General features: G+C 43.5%; 1 protein-coding gene across 1 annotated transcript in view; it reads right to left on the bottom strand.

Moving 5' to 3' along the window:
* Positions 1-17,220, bottom strand: part of ITIH2 (inter-alpha-trypsin inhibitor heavy chain 2) — a 31,642-nt gene that overhangs the window by 2,378 nt on the left and 12,044 nt on the right. Inside the window, exons 8-18 of the mRNA XM_009980517.2 lie at positions 15,917-16,045; positions 15,150-15,266; positions 13,740-13,908; positions 11,910-12,035; positions 10,847-11,028; positions 9,519-9,704; positions 8,399-8,538; positions 7,697-7,869; positions 4,158-4,292; positions 1,689-1,802; positions 392-590 (exon numbers count right to left, since the gene is read on the bottom strand). Coding sequence (XP_009978819.1) covers positions 392-590; positions 1,689-1,802; positions 4,158-4,292; positions 7,697-7,869; positions 8,399-8,538; positions 9,519-9,704; positions 10,847-11,028; positions 11,910-12,035; positions 13,740-13,908; positions 15,150-15,266; positions 15,917-16,045 — 1,670 coding nt within the window. The remainder of the gene's footprint in view (positions 1-391; positions 591-1,688; positions 1,803-4,157; positions 4,293-7,696; positions 7,870-8,398; positions 8,539-9,518; positions 9,705-10,846; positions 11,029-11,909; positions 12,036-13,739; positions 13,909-15,149; positions 15,267-15,916; positions 16,046-17,220) is intronic.

The raw sequence follows: 17,220 nt of genomic DNA, 5'->3' as shown, positions 1-17,220 counted from the left end.
GTCCAACATGATTGCTAGCTGCTAATCTGCTTGTGAAAGTCTCCTGGATGTTGTGAGTCCTGTCTCTCATCCACCTGTGGATGTCAGGAACCCTGAGGATACTTCAGATAATCTGAGGTGCTTGTGTTCAGGCAACTGAGTCCTGCTCTTAGTTAATGCAGTCAGCAGAAGGAAGAGGAATTCAACTCTTTCTACAAGTGTCTGGTCAACTGAATTGTTCTCTTGGCCCGACTGCCTAATTTCATCAACTATAACGAGAGCTCAGACATCTAAGATGCACATGCCCATGTGTAGGCACCCTGTGACCTGGATCCCACCCACCGCTGGGACAGTCCAATGCTGCGTTGCAAATGGTTTCCATAGGGCAGACAACAGATTCTCAGCAACTTACTGTTTCCGAATGATGTGCCCCGTGTCAGACCAGGTCAGCGTGATGCCATAAGATCCATCTTTCAGCGTTATTGTTTCTGTGGTGATCTCCACTTTCAGGCCTTTGTTTTTGAAATAAAAGCCAATTTTGCCAAAGTATGTGTTGAGTTTCTTATTCTCTGTTTTCTTGGCCCCAACGAGCTGCCCATTAACCACGACTCCTGTGAAGTGCAGAGAAGCAGATGTTACCTAAACCTTGGAGCACCACCTCAAGACTTGGAGTTCTGATCTCAGCAGGGAGTACCATGGGATCAGGAGAAACAGGGACCCCTCTGATCCTGTTTTTCTCATCTTGCCAGCCACGAGAAGAGGATAATTTATTAAATCACCTCCTGATAGCACTGTTCACCCCTTAGCCTATCAGTCTGGTGGGAATTGATGTTACATCTTACTGGTAGCATGAGCTGATTCATAAGCCATTCGGTCCCTTGCTGGCTGTGAAGGGCATGGGGCCGATGGGCAGTGGAGGAATGGCACCACATTTCCAGCCCAGCTTACCCTGCCTCCAAACACTCATCACTTTTCACATACACCCCAGAAATTAAAGAAATGTTGATAGGTAAAGCCCTCTGAGAAGAAGAGGCTAATTCCCTTTGCTTCCTGTAGGAGTACAGTTACACATTTTTTCTGCCTGCCACCAAGGATGCCTCCAGTTTTATTTCTCTTTGTATCTATCTTCCACTTTCTTCTTTAAAAGCATAAATGAGAGAGGGGAATCTTCACCTGTCATGGAGACTTCCTCACCTATCTTGGCTCCTTTCCCAGTGTTTGGCCATCCTCACAATGAAAAAGTTTTTCCCAATAGCCCACTCCTGCTCTGAATTTCACCTGTTGCAACTTGTTTCTGTTGCCTCTTGTCCTTTAGCTGTGCATTTTGGAGACGTCAGGCTTCATCTTTACCATCGGATTAGGTGGTTGTAGACAGCAATAAGATTCACTGAAGTTCTTGTTAAGACTGACCCAAGCCAGCTGTCTCAGTCTCTCCCTCTATGTCCTGTGCTTCAGTCTCATAATCATGTTGGTGGCCACCACTGAATTTGATCCAGTTTGTCAAAATCTTTCTTGTGTTGGCAAGCCTCAAACTGGACACAATTCTCCAGATGTGGAGGGAAATAATCACTTTCCTCAACCTGCTGGCCACACTTCTCTTGGCACGCTGTCCTCCCCGTAGGCATTTCCCCTGCTCCCTCCAGACACCTTTCAGAACTTTTTCAGAGAAGAAAAGTGTGCTGTAAAGTAAACCATGTTTTATTCCTTACCGGTACCAGGATCAGAAACCAAGTTTAATATCTTTCCAGGCTCTGAGTTGATATTGAAGCAGATGTTCCTTTGGCTCTTGGGCAGGTGTATGATGAAATGTGGATCATTGTCAACTGAAACATGGAATACAAACAGGCATGAGAAGCAGACTGGTACCTGCCCTTGAGGTAAGGGACACAAAGACTGAGACACTTTCTTTGGAGGATTTTGAAGCACTTTTTGGGACTTCTCAGAGTAGGACAAGGGCCCTTTCCACCTCTGCAGTAGCTAAGGAAGTTTATAGAATCATAGAATGGCTTGGGTTGGAGAGGACCTTAAAGACTATCTAGTTCCCATCCCCTGCCATGTGCAGGGACACCTTCCGCTAGATCAGGTTGCTCAAAGCCTCATCCAACCTGCCCTTAAACACTTCCAGAGGTGGGGCAGCCACAACTTCTCTGGGCAACCTGTTCCACTGCCTCACCACCCTCTGAGTGAAGACAGTTCTCAGATGGTCCTCACGAAAGCCTCTCAGACACTTTCTCCTCATATACTTCCCCTGTTTAGGGAAAGTATGTGACATTATAGGCTTGAGGAGCATTGCCAACTGCAGTGAACTACTGGTTTAACTGGTCAGCTACACACTAGGATGCCATAGGTTTGACCTGGAGTTCTAGAAACCGAACTTTATTTCTTAATGATGGAAGCCAGCCTCCAGGTGAGACCAAGGACCCATCTGCGCACCAGACAGACAGGGACACATATTTAAGGCCTAGGTCCAGGAAAGGACCTAAGGCATGGAAAGCAAGACTTGGGTGACACCTCTGTTCAAAACTAATATCCAACCTTGTCCATGATGAGCTGTTGCCTATTTCTAGCAGTGACACCCTCCCAGGACATCACTCTCTCAAACTAAGAAGCTCTCAGACATGTTACAAGTTCATACCATCATACTGATGTTGGGTAAATATACATCCTGCATACCAACTTCTCTGAGGAATACAATCCAGGACTTGTTCTCACAGTATGTTTAACACCCTGGTGGGACTAGGCCCCTCTGGAAGTCCTGTGTTCTTTATAATTTGCCTGGAATGAGACAAACATCTGCACCTATTACTGAAGGCAGCTGCCTCCAATTTCATCTTGAAGTGCAAAGCACTGCCCAGCTCTTGCTGGCTTGGTGGTGGTTGGCATCTCCCCGTCAACATCCAGAGACATCCCCGTGCTCAGTGTTGCCTATGGGGATAGCCAGGCCAGCTTCCATTCATTCACTGGTGTTCCTCACCTCTTGGAAGCATTTGACTTTTCCTGTGCTAGACCCCTGACCAGGAATATCTTCACAAGAAACCGTGGGGTAGGTACACTTCAAGAGGTGAAGGAGCTTTTGAATGTCTTGAATATTTTGAATATATTGAGTCTCTTGAATATAGCTCTCAATCATCTTTTCTTATTCTGACCAACTGCTTGATCTTCCTTAACTTGATCACAAGGCCTGTTTTGATCAACATTTCCAGGAATAGAAAGAATTCCCAGTGCAAAACACATGTATAAGATGGACGGGTAACCTTGCCTTGTTCACCTTCTTTTCCAAGAATTTTCTTGACTACCCAAAGCCTTAGATTAAATCTGGAGCTATGCCAAGAAGGAGTTTGCCAGCTCTTTGTTTGATAGCTACGTAAATACACACATCCGCAGGCAGGCACGCTCCCAGAGTTAGCAGAGTTATGCTGCTTTTACAGGCAACGGTTCTCACAGCTGGTTTGTTTAGGTAGGCACTAAACTGTGGACACGGCCCAAACATTAACAGGACCCATCAGTCATCAGTGCATTCAGAGATTTTTATCTACCACCAAACGAACGTTCATCTGTCACTTACAAGGGCAGTAACTTTACATCAGCTTTACTAGTGCAGAGAAGCTGAAGGTAAGCTGAGCAAACTGACTCAGCCTCAGGGAAGCATGGAGCAGCAGATGAGGTCACTGGGATCCTATTAGGATCTAACCTAGTCTCGTCCTTGTAATTTAGAGCATATTTTCCCAGGTTCGTCTATTTATAGTCAAAATGACTTAAGTATTTTATAAAGAAAAGCTTAACCCTTGGGTGCTGGATGGATTTGCAAAAATTTGACTGAGGTGGCTGTCATTTGGGATGCGCATGATTGTGCCCTGATCAGACCTTCAGCAGAGGCTGTACCAAAGACTTTTCACACTGATGTCCTCTGCTACAGCAGTGAAGTAGCTTCATTAGGCAGTTGATTGAGTCTCTAGCCCCTAAATGAAGATACAGCTTTTCCAACAATTTAGAAACCTCAGCAAGAAGAATAGGGACAACTGATACACTCCTCCATCGTTATTGGGATTAGCATCTTGTCACAGAAGCTGAAACTCCCAAAGCGCCCGATCACTTTGGTTGTATCACCTTTATTTGCGTCTTGGGCGATGAGTGTTTCTGTGTGGTCTTACTTTGCAGAGAAATACTGGAGCTTTTACCTCGGTTTATGCTCAGAGAAGACACAAGAGGGCTCTTATGCTCATGCACAAAGTGAACTTGTTCAGCTGTGATGTTGGCCCAGGCTGGGATACCTTTGTTATTATTAGGTGCGTTTGGAGTTATTCCTGGAGTACCTGTTAAACGACAGTCATAACCAGGTTTTTGTCAATGCTGAGATTTTTGCTAGTGTAATTTTTAAAGCAATGTAGGAGGTCAGAGCCTGATACCTTTATACCAATGTAAAGCAAGTGCAACACTCTTTAAAACAAACAGATTTGTATAATGAAGTTAGGACGGGTTTACTCCAGTGTCTCCATCAGAGGAATATAACTTACTAGGGCGGTTGAGCTAACCCTAAGCTATTGATGAAAAATGGAACCTCACTTTTTAACTTATTCATATGAATAGGCCCTTCTTTAGCAAAGCCCTCAATGCAAGGGCTTAAGTGTTTTGCAAAATAAACAGCTAAATTTAAAAAATTTAGCATGTGGTAAAAGCTTTGCTGACTTGGGTCCTGAGTTTGAGGAGCGGGAGAAAAGGGAAAACTCTTTCTGCATGCCCTGGGATGACCCACATGCATAAAGGTTGCAAATAAGTGCAAGCATTTAAAATATGATCCCCTAACGTGTCCCCTTCTGCTAGAGGTCTCTCTGCCTTTGCCATGGCAGAGGCAGAAGAAAGTAAAATGTGCCCTCTCTCTGCCACTTAGTTCATGAAGCAGTATGATCTTAAACAATCCATGAAACTTGGTTTATTTTAATACATTGGGCTGAGAATGGCAAGAGCTGAAGCAGGGCGCATATTCTCATCTGCTGGCCCTGCTCTGAAGGGGAGTAAGGGGAAAAAAGAGCCAGGAACAACAGCAGGACAGAAGATTGCACAGCTAGAACTTCTAAATCTCTGTCAGCATCTTCTATCTTGAACTCTTAATTCAGACTATAGGCTGTTTTTACAGTTTGCACAGTTGAATGTGAAGTCAGTGCAGATAATAAAGGAACTAAAAACTAAAAAAGACAGAGAGTCCTGAGTTTCCAGGTCATATTAATTTCACAGACCACAATGCATGAAGAAGTTCTCCCATGCACAGTCCAGTTTTGCAATAAGTCTATCATGACAAAAGAACAATTAGTCAATCATTTGAAAAGTGAGTGATTTCAGTGGTCTCTGTCTATGAAAACAGAGCAGCTCTGATGGGAGTTTCATCAATTTGATAGATTTCTAGGTTGGAAAAGACCTTAGAGATCATCCAGTCCAACCATCCCTAATCCCCATTAAACCATATCCTCAAGTAGATCATCCACCCTTTTCTTAAACACATCCAGGGATGGGGACTCAACCACCTCCCTGGACAGCCTATTCCAGTGGCTGACAACCCTTTCAGAGAAGAAATACTTCCTAACATCCAACCTGAATCTCCCCTGACTAAGCTTATGCCCATTTCCTCTTGTCCTATCACCCATCACTAATGTAAAGAGACCTTCCCCTAACTCCCCACCATCTTTTCTCAAGTATTTGTAGGCTGTAATCAGGTCTCCCCTCAGCCTCCTCTTCTCCAGGCTAAACAGCCCCAACTCCCTCAGCCGCTCCTCATAAGTTTTATTTTCCAGCCTCTCGACCAGTTTAGTCGCCCTTCTTTGGACTCGCTCCAGGAGCTCAATATCTCTCTTAAAGCGAGGGGCCCAAAACTGGACACAATATTCCAGGTGCGGCCTCACCAGTGCCGAGTACAGGGGCAGGATCACTTCCCTGCTCCTGCTGGTCACACTATTCTTGATACACGCCAGTATCCCATTGGCCTTTTTGGCCACCTGGGCACACTGCTGGCTCATATCAAGCCGGTAGTCAACCAACACCCCCAGGTCCTTTTCCGCCAGGCAGCTCTCCAGCCACTCCTCCCCGAGCCTATAGCGATGCTTGGGGTTTTTATACCCCAAGTGAAGGACTCTGCACTTGGCCTTATTAAAGCTCATGCCATTGGCCTCAGCCCAACGATCCAGTCTGTTCAAATCCCTCTGAAGGGCCTCACTACCCTCGAGCAGATCGACACAGCCTCCCAGCTTGGTGTCGTCCGCAAACTTGTGAAAGGACAGACAGGAAAATCTATTCCAGATTACTCATTCTGTCTCTTGTATACGCAAACTTTTTAGTACAGCCCATGTGTTGCACATTCCTAAGCACAGATTTACTTTGATATTATTTTACAAGCTCTGTCCTTTGCTGAGGTTCAAGAGTCATGTCCCGCTGTCCCTGAAACCCATCCATGCCTTAACCATGAATTCAGTGCTGTTAAGTTTTCACTCTTCCATCAAACACAAAGACACAAGAACCTGCATTAAAATCACTCAAATCCTCCGCATCACCTAAATCAAGATAATGATGATGCCATGTATAATGAATTCATTATCCATGAATGCAATGCATGCTATTTCCGTGCTGAACTGTTTGGCAGTTGTGAGTTGTAGCATGCAGTACAAAGAACAACTATTTAATTTCTCTTTGGGTCTCAGTTGCAGACTTTCAAATTGAAAAGAAGAATAAATGAACCTAAAAATAACAATTGACAGACATAAGAACCCTATTTCATTGAGCCAGCACCAGGACATTTTTACAGTTATCCAGAGCACGAGAAGCGAGCGTGCAGGATGTACTTGGAGTTTCAGCAAAGTCACAGCCAGTTCCAGTGTGAAACGCCAGATGGATGATGTGGTCCATTGGTGTAATGTGGGTTGCTTCTTTCCTTCACAACCCATAGTAAACACTCCTGTTTATTAATAGGTTTTAAATCACCAGACTCTGTTGTTGAAGGAGTTGATCTTTTACTGTTGGTGCTTCGGTTGCATGGCACTGGCAGCAACAGTTGTGCTTTTTCAAATCACTGACTGGTGAGGGCACAAAATAGCTGCTGCTAAGTTTCGTTGGAAGCACATGGCTGTGCAGGGATGACTTTGAATCTGCTGGACACCCATGCATGTCAACAGCTGTTGCTTTGGGACTAACTCTAGTATATAATGCCAGAACAAGCCAACTCGGGCTCATTCGGCTGGATATAAGGTTGCTGTAACAAAGACCTTGGAACATGTATTGAAATAATGGATTTAAAGGAGAAATCCAGAAGTTTAATTAATGAGGAACTCTCTGTTGTTAAGACAACTCAGATTCCATGTAAGCTTGCGGCCTATTGATGACGATCTTAGGAAGTTTCCAAGTGGAGATAAGATACAGTTTAATGAATTCTACCGCTTCAGTGCAGGGAACTAGGCATATCTGTACCAGTTAGAAGATGTTCAATCTCTGAGACTGTAGGTTTATTGGAAATATCATTGCAACGTTGGCACATTCAATCCTCACTAAAGCCAACGGCTCCAAACTTCTGTAACAGGAGGCTCTTAAAGTGGCTGACGATTTGGTCAACTTTTACTGAAAATACAGGCTATCAAAGCCCAAATACCCAGAGTGAACAATGAACACAACACTTCTTCCAAAACAAGAAGAACAAAGCCAAAATGAGAGGTAGAGTAAGACAGACTGAGACACTAACCTGGGCAGCAGCCCTTTCTGGGGTCTTTAGGCTGGTCTGCCAGCATTATCTCGTCCTTTTCGGCATTCTCTATCAGCATGGCTGTGAAGGGGGTAACAATGTGATGGTCAAGAGACATCTGTAGGATGGATTTGGTAATATTCCTCTTCAAAGCTGCAGTGGGGGCTGTGTTTCTGGATGGAAAACAAAACAGAAGGCATGGTCAGCAGCTTTACAGAGCAGTCACAGAGACGAACTCGTAGGTGTTGCAAGAAGGAAAGGCTAAGGGTCTGTGTGAATGCACTCTCCATAAGAAGACTATTCTTGCCTTTTTGGGTCTTTTGCCTGGACTCAAAGTAGTCTGCTCCATCTCCTGGTCTCAGCAGGAGACCTCTTTCTGCTTCAGTGGGGATTCGTCCTGAACCTCTCCATAGCTTTTACTCAGGCTCCGTACGGCAAATCTATACATTTCGTTCCCTCAGCCCCACAGCCAGGTCTGTTTGACCATTATTCCTCTAATTAACTGCTCCCAAATTCTACTGCTTGATATCTGTGAGTGCTAAAAGTAGGAGGAATGTGGCTGAAGATATCACCTACCCTTATTTTGATTTGTTTACCTTATCCACTTGAAACCCTGTGAGCAGCCTCATGGCTGTGGTCTCAGAGAGGACCAGATTGCTCTCAAGCTTCACCTCTCCCTTCACAGACCACATTTCTCCTCACCTCTCTGCCAGCATCTGGTTGACAGTCAGATATGCCCACAGCTTCCTAGTGAATTCAGGATCTGCGTATTTGTCTTTCTTCATGAAGCCGTCCAGTTCTTCAACATCTCGCAGGGTTTCCATGACAAGCTCTGCATTTGCCTATGCAATCAATAAGAGATAAAGGTAATGGAGGGTGACCCAGGAGAATGGAGTGGCTTTGAGTTTCTCTCTTGGAGTAGCTGGCATTAAGGACCCACTCTGGCTCTGTCTGTGGTCACCTGTAGATCAGAAAGTCCTGGCACCGTTGACCTGACTGCCATGGGAAGGGGAGCTGAAGCAAGAGAGTCTTCTGTTAAAGACACTTTTAGTGAAATTGGATTAAAACAGGTAAAGGAGCTGTCAGCAGTGGCCAAAGAGGGTGCTACCACATGCTCTGCTATCTGCCTCTCAGGCTTTTTCACATCTAATTCCTACTGAGGAACAGGGATGAAGTTCTACTTTCTCCCACAGACTCTTGGACTGCACTGTGTTTTGATACAAAAAGACATTCAATGTGTTTGATTTTTCCAGCAAATAACAAATGGTAACTTCTAAGCCCCATAAGAGTGTGAATGTTTTGTGTCCTCCTCAGAAAGAAGGATCTGGATATAGGACCTGGAAGAGCAGCCCTGAAACATGGGGAAAGTCTCATTACACACGCCCCAAGGCAGAGCATAAAAGCACAGTGCTAAGACTTGATATTCTGTAGAGCCACCTGCTTGAAATCCCAGCAGTGGGAGGTTCAGCTATGAAAGAAGTTACCTTAGAAGGCCTCCCCAGCACCTCCACAAAGGATGAAGGAGGACTCAATAGTCTTAAAGCAAAATTCTGATTTGCAATTGAATTTTGTTTGGTACATTTATTAGAAGGATATTCCTCTGGCAGGACGCGGGATGCAGGCAGTGGCTGTTCATGGCTGTTTTTGAAGCTACTGTGAAACATTGTTGGACAACCCTCCTCTGAGTTCCTCCACACTCCCATCCAGGACCCAAGCAGACAAAACACTGCTGGCAATAGCCTCCAGCAAGGAGACTGTGCACATGAGTGAATGAACCAGCCTGAACCCCAGGAGCAGGTATCCTAGGGACACCTTCACTCACTGCTGTCGCTGTGACGATGCTTTCCAAGTGCTGCAGGTTTTCCGTGTCGACCTTCCCCGCCACTACTATCTCTGAGCCACCAAAGTAGTTGTGGAAGCTGCTCTGGGTGATGTCTGACACTGACTCCTGGGGATAGTTGAACTGAATCTTCTTCAAGAGCGGGGTGGAGACCTGGTTGTAGAAATTCTGAGATGGAAAGAGACAGAGAAGTGAGTTTGTTGTACTTGAAGCAACCCTCCTACATGCACCACTCTTACTGAAAGGTCAGTAAACGACAAAACCTGAAGCCCTAATGAACAAATGAGACTCTTCTTGTCTCAGAAAATGCAGACTTCTTTATATTTAGACCTTAGTCCACTTGTAACAGGGTATAGAAAGATGATCAAGCCCAAGACTTGCAGAAGTCAAAGGATGGGCAGAAGCCCATGGACTGTGTTCTTCCAGTCCTAAAAGGCTTGAACATAGATGCATATGAGCCTGAATCTATTATTAGATTGACCAGATCTTGGCTACTGTGTAAGACACACAGCTGCTAGTTGAAAAAAACTAGACCTATATCTCACTCGTACTTGCTTCTTTGCTGTAGGCTGTCTACCCTTTTCTGACCCTGTGGTACCTGGCTGATGTGAACTGGGATGTGTGCGCAGATGGGTTTAGTATATGGCACCAGAGAGGGAAAACAGGTACCCATATAGTGCCATGGATGGAGGCTGTCTTATACCGAGGGGCTGCACTCTCAGTGCTGCTTTATTTGGCAGAACACCGTGCAGCGTGTCCTGGCACACCTCTGCGTGTCCTGGCACATCTGTGTTGGGAAAGAAGTACAAGAAATCTGCATAGATAATGAAACTAATGAATAGAAACAGAATAAGGATGTAAGATTTTGTTCAGCGGTAATTGCTGCTTATGGATTTGGAGAAACAGCCTCCTAGAACTGAACTTTTCTTACACTGGCAAACTTTGGATGAGCATTTAACATTTAGATGTAGGCCTTTTGTTGGTGCTGAAATGGTCTGAGGTAAAATCCAGGCCTAAATTTTCATTCAGAAAATATTTTTTTACAATTAGAACTGTTTTATAGAATATAAATCCTAAGCAGAGCAGTAAAGTACGTATTATAGAGACTACAAAAATGGTAACTAGGAGCATTTAAGCTAATTCACAGTTGTCATCTTGCAGAACTTTCCAGAAGAAACAATGCTTTTTGTGACCTCCCCTATGAACCTACAGTAACTCTTCCTAGTGGAGTCACCTAGCTCCACACCTAGCTCCACAGCTGTGAACAGAACTGGGCTCTCAGTTTCAGAGACAATGGGCCAGAAACGCACCTTCATTTGGGCAGAAGTCTCCTGATTTCCAAAGATCCTCTGGGCCATGCCGCGGTTGTCAGTTGCGATTCTCTGCAGGAAATCATAATCTACATCAAACCCAATCCCGAGGCAGAAGAGAGAGATTTCGTCCTTTATACTCTGCTTCACATTCTTCTGGATTGTCGTCAGCTTTAGCTCACCTTGGAGACACACAAAAGGTGACATCCATCTGAGCAACGGAGGAAGTCTCCATCAAAGTAAGTAGGTTCATGGTCTTCTAGTGTCCCTGGTTCTCTCTTAATACAAGAGATAACTAGACAACTAGATCAGATGCCAAATCTGTTTTGCAGTGCCTGCAGCGACATTCCAGCTTCTCCTGGATGAAGATTAACAAATCGTTTCCACTGAAGATGATTCCTTTGAACTTTTTTTTTTTGTATTTGATGCATATTCTTTGCATATCCAGTGCTGCTATTAACTTCCTGGGAAGTCTGTAATTGTAACACACCTGGACTTCTCCCTGAATTACTACTTCAAGCTCCTTGCAGACTAAGACATCTCCATAAAGGTTTTACTTTGGTTATTGTACTTAAGATTTTCTCTGCCACCATTGAGACTGACTTTTTTTTTCAGACTTATTTTTAATGGCAACCTCTTCTGGGCTGGCATCCTGCAGTAAGCAATTGGTTTTCACCTGTACCAAATCCAATCCAAATTAATTTGTTTTATAGTTTATCTTCCTGATTTCGACGTTACGCTTGAGACTACATAGATCTGTGTGGGCTAAGGTCATTGGAAGAGGAAGTTTTTTCTAAGGTTGTTGTCATTACCTCTCCTACAGGACTTGGGCATCTCTGTTATTGCAATAAGTACATAACGTGTGTAACATAATCTGCTCATTTCTTGAAAGCTTCTATGCAAAGCCCCATGGCACCTATGGCACTTGGCAGAAGAGCAGCGCAGGCATTGGAAGAAAGGGGAATAGAATTGTTTTAACTTACTGTCAAAGTGTCTACGTGTTGCATGATTTTCTCAGGCTAATCCCACCGGCCTTTCTTCTCACCTAGAGCAGGATCCTTACCTACTGTCGGGTCTCCATCAGACACCAATACGATCATGGAGACTGAGTTAGGGTCCAGCATGCCTAAGCTTTGGGCTTCATTCAGGATGAACGTGGCTCGGAGAAGAGCTTCATTGATATTTGTGCCTGTGAAAGACACAATGAAGAAAACAAGTCCGATTCTTGTTGAGTCTCTTGTCAAATCCAGATCCCTTTTGAGATGCAAGTGGAATTAGTCAGCATGGACAAGACCTAAGATCAAGGCAGCCAAACCCCTCCTCTGTGATACTTACGGTATGTCTGCTAACACTCTGGTTCCCTATAGAAATGGAAGTTGAAAGGCTTTGCACATGGGTCATTGTGTTAAACAGATCTTCTCCATTTTCCTTGCCTATAGTTACACTATATATTGAAATCAACAGAATTAATCAGGATGTACATCTCTGTAAGTGGAAATAGTCTGTAATCCATCTGAATTCATTCCTCAGCATGCTACTTTTTTCTTACTATGATATTGAAATACATTAACACTTATTTATATGAATTTATACACATCTGTATATACACGTACATATGCATTTCACAGTAAGTTCCATTAAGAGACCAGATGTTGATACCTTTTTTAATTCCAGGCTATCACCTCCACCTTCGCCCCACCATTCCCCTCACTACTTCCAGTGGGACCATTTGTGGTGTTGGGAATTATTAGCTGTGTGAAGAAGTAGTGGGTTTACAGGTAGATGATTGAATGAAAGAAGAAGAAAATTTCTTTTTTGCTACAGCCTGTTCCTTGAACATCTTGATTGGAAAAGAAGAGGTCTATGTTTACTGACCCTATCTGAAGGTTTGGCTTGTGGCATAGAAGTGACTGAGTAAGAACTTAGTATGACAGGAACAGGAGTATTAAGGCTGAGCAGTCAGAAAACAGATATTTTGTTTGTCAAGAAAGAAAAGCATTAGCAGCTCCAGAGACTAATTTTATTATCCTAATAAAATGCTCCATTGCAGACTGGCTTTGCTGGATGGGAGCATGTCTCTTATCTTGTCTGTCAGCTCATTTAGGGTAACAAAGTCAGGCTTATGAGGCACCTAAATAGCCAATATGGGTTCCTATTCCCAACACATTGATGATCTTGGACAAGTCTATAACTTTGTATTGATCCTGCCTTATATGTTGCCAGTGGATGTTTCTGGGAATGAAGATACCACAGCACCAGAAGGCTCTGATGTTGGGTAGAGCCTCTACACACTATGGGCGTACAAATAACTGCACAACTACACTAGGGTTGCACTTCAGAGAGCAACAGATTAAAATGATCCTGAGCTCTTTCCGTACAAGTAGCTTGAGCACTAACAAATGAAGCATCAAAAGTGCTGTAGGGTTGAAAAAGGCAACTGTCCTTGTTTATCAGATAGGAAATGAAGGCACGAAAAGGAGGAAGAGTTTGTCAAGGATGGCATTTAGTAGATCATGGTGTAGTCTACAATTTACAGCCAGTGGAGACCCTGGAGGTGGGCTGCTTATGATCTACTTTACAAAGGCATAAGACAGCCTTGGTCTTTCAAGAATATTTGGGATCTGTGAGGCTGGAAATAGGACCTATAGATTAAAGGCAGCTGTTCTATTGTCTGTGTTCTATCTGTCATAGTTTATTCAGTAGAAGGAAATGTCATCCCATCCTATAACAAAATAAACTGGAATCCTTGCTCTCATTTAGCCCTAGGCACGCTCTTCCCATCTTGGGAATCAGATTTTTTGGCAGGAATACTCTGCCAATCTGAAGGTTGTCTGAGGTACCCATTCCTGCCATATCTAACTTCCATGAGCACGTTGCAATCAAAACCTCATACCCCCATTGGGATGGATGGTCTGGATGTACTTCTTAGCATCTTCAACCTGCGCTGGGGTGGCTGAAACTAGATTATCCCTCCAGCATCGGACATTGTGGTTGAAGTCGATGAGGGAGAACTGATCAGCAGCACGGAGCTCGCTCAGTATTGCCTTCATGGCCTCGATGGTCTGAGAAGAAGAAATTTAAGAGAAGACAAGTTTATGCTTCCTGTTGCTGAAAGCATCTTCTTAACTTGTGACTACAAGCAAAGAGATGCCTATGATGGATAAGAGCATGAACACTGGAATGCAAAACAGCGTCTGCTATCCAAATCTCTCCTTTTTGCACTTCTTGCATAAAGTTGAACTTTTCTCCAAAGAAACACAGACAAAACACAATTAGCAAGCACAAACCCATGTGCCTCAACCCATCCTTGCTTAACTCCTGCTAACAGAGTGAGGTGAGAAAGAGAAGAAGTTTGTGAGACATCGTGGATCAGGAGAGAGAAATTGCTTGTATCAGCTCAGGAGACTTAGCTCTGTCTGCAATGCTGTCATTTCAGGCTGGGTAACATCTGTTTGAAGATGTGTGATTTAAACAAGTGACTATTAGCCTGTATCCCAGTTTTGTGGCATTGATTTCCCCAAGGAAGCAATCTGCCAAGCCTTAGCATTGTGCTCCAAAGCAAATTCAAATATACCTAGATCATCCCTATCTAACGTTTGCCTAACCAGTTCTCAAAAACCTTAGTGACACAGGATGCACATTCTTCTGAACTCTCATCTCAGGACTAAAAAGTTTTTCCTATTATCTAATACAAATCTCTCCAGCTGTAAATCCATCTTATTCTACCTTAGGTGGGCATGAAAGTCAGTTGATGAGTTTCCCTTTTAGAACAATTACTTGCATATTTGGAGGCTGATTATGTCTCTTCTAGTCTTTTATTCTGCAGATGAAAACATCTTATTTTTTGCATTTTTTCCCCCAATGGGTTATGTTGTCTAAACAATTCTCACTGCTTTTCAGTGGGCTGTCAGCAATTTGTCCTCAACTTTTTGAAAGCAGGGTGGCAGTATCCCCACCAAGACTTTCCCAGGATTCAGCAGAGGAGGTTAGAGAAAATGAGGGTCAGAGCCTTTGCAAAATGTTTTGTGATCCGTCAGTTAAAATTTTAACTTAGAGCTAAAATTAATATGCTGATGGCATCACCTCTTCCTTACAACAGCGAAGGAGCATTACAAATAAAAAGTAAAGTCATGAAGTCTTTGATTCACCAAATATTCTCCAAATTCAGCGAGACTTTTGATGGAGTAAAGTGTAAAGAACTTATCTGGTAATTTTGAGTGCCAGTCGGCTACAGAATTGTGCGTTAAGGCACATGGGAAAACTTGGCAGGAGGTTCGTTTTACAATAGAGGTCAAACACTTACTTGTTTCATTTTCAGTCCCCACATTGAGCCACTGACATCTATAACAAATAAAATGTTTTTGGGCAGAGGATCAAGATTTTCTGGAGCAAAGAAGTGAATGAAATAGCCATTAAAAATCTGCAAAATAAAATAAAAATATTCACAGTGAAATGAGCTATAGTAAAGATGTCAGAAAATTCAAGACAGTAACAGAGCAGAAAATGCTATTCTTTTTTATGGGCCAAATCTAACTTCCAGCTCTGCATGTCCCTGTATTTGTAGCCTTACACCATCTATATGTCATAGTCTTTACTTTTCCTCAAGGAAAGCAGAGTCTGGTTCTCAGACAACTGCCATGCACTAGGATAGGGAGGAATGAAAAATGTATTTAAAAAGACTGTTCTGTCTGTAATAATTCAATCTCATATCTCTGTTTCATGTTAATACAAAAATAGCGATGTTCTGGTTGTCTCCTTGTGATATATTGGTTCAACTTCAACGATTCTGTCCTCTGACTCAACATTAAATCACCAGAGTGTTACTAGGTACAAAAGACGTTGGCTTGTGGACAAGACAGGAATCTGCTCCTGACTATATGTAGGACTACGTCTTAGTCATAAATTAAGTAAATCCATTCTGCTCACTTAAAATCTCTCTGTTCTTTCAATTGAGCACAGAGCTCTTTCTCGTGCTTATTCTCCTGAATGATGAAGTTTAGCACAGTTGACTTAATGACTGCAGTTCTTGTACTCACAGATCTCCCATCTCAGTTAAACAGCAACACTTACTTCCAGTTCTCCACCTGTGGTATCTCTGTTCACATCATATTGCACCACAAAGTTTCCATCTACTGCTGTGGATGAGCACGTGGGGCATTTTCGTTGTTGAGCCATTGTCGGCTTGAAAGAAACGTGAGCCTTGAAATGAGACGTGATCATCAGTCAATCAGATGTTGTGTGAAAGGTGGATCATTGAAACAAAACCAGTTCATCTATTCATGAAATATCTTATTTCACTGAACACCTTTCTTCTTTCTTTATCTGTACTCTACTTTGTCACTTCGAAAGAAAAACAGCACTAAGGTTTGCCTGGATATGCTGATTTAATAGTAGCACCTGTGACACAAAGAAGAGAGAAGAGAAGAGGAGAGAAGAGAAGAGAAGAGAAGAGAAGAGAAGAGAAGAGAAGAGAAGAGAAGAGAAGAGAATGTTCCTCCTAGGACATTCCTTCCAGCCCTTTTACTGGCTTTGTTGCTCTCCTCTGGACACATTTAAGGACCTTCACATCCTTGTTAAATTGTGGGGCCCAAAACTGCACACAGTACTCCAGGTGAGGCTGCACCAATGTTGAATACAGTGGCATGATTATCTCTTTCGACCAGCTGGTTATGCTGTGTTTGATTCACCCCAGAAAGCAGTTTGCTCTCACTGCTGGCTCATATTGAACCTGCTGTCGACCAGAAAGCGACCCAGTCCCTTTCTGCAGGGCTGCTCTCCAGTCACTCCTCTCCCAATTTATACCTGTGCCCGCCATTACTTTGTCCTAGGTGCAGAATTTGGCAGTTCAAGTCATTAGATTTCATCCCATTAATCATAGCCCAATACTCCAATCTGTGTAGACCCCTCTGCAAGGCCTCTTGTCTCTCAAGAGAGTCAACAGCACCTACCAGTTTGGTATCATCAGCAAACTTGCTAACGGTGCATTCAATGCCTGCATCCAGATCATTGATAAATATATTGAACAGAACTGGCTCTAGCATTGAGCCCTGAGGAGCACCGCTGGTGATCAGTTGCCAGCCAGATGTAGCCCCATGCACTATAACCCTTTGAGTTGTGCCCTTCACCCAGTTCTTCACCCAGTGCACCCTGAACCCACTTATCCCACAGTTGGACAGCTTGTCCGGAAGGATGCTGTGCTGTGTCTTACAGAAAAACTACATCCATGGCCTTCCCTTTGTCTGCTGGGCAGGTGACATTATCATAGAAGAACATCAAATTAGGTAAACGGGACTTTCCCTTGGTGAACCCATGTTCACGGTGCCTATTGATCACATTGTTCTTTAAATGCCTTTCAACAGTACCCAGTATAATCT

This window comes from Tauraco erythrolophus, chromosome 4 (assembly GCF_009769465.1).
Source record: "Tauraco erythrolophus isolate bTauEry1 chromosome 4, bTauEry1.pri, whole genome shotgun sequence".
In the NCBI taxonomy this organism is placed as follows: Eukaryota; Metazoa; Chordata; class Aves; order Musophagiformes; family Musophagidae; genus Tauraco; species Tauraco erythrolophus.
The sequence above is the reverse complement of the archived record's forward strand: the minus strand, read 5'-3'. Positions and strand labels throughout refer to the sequence as shown.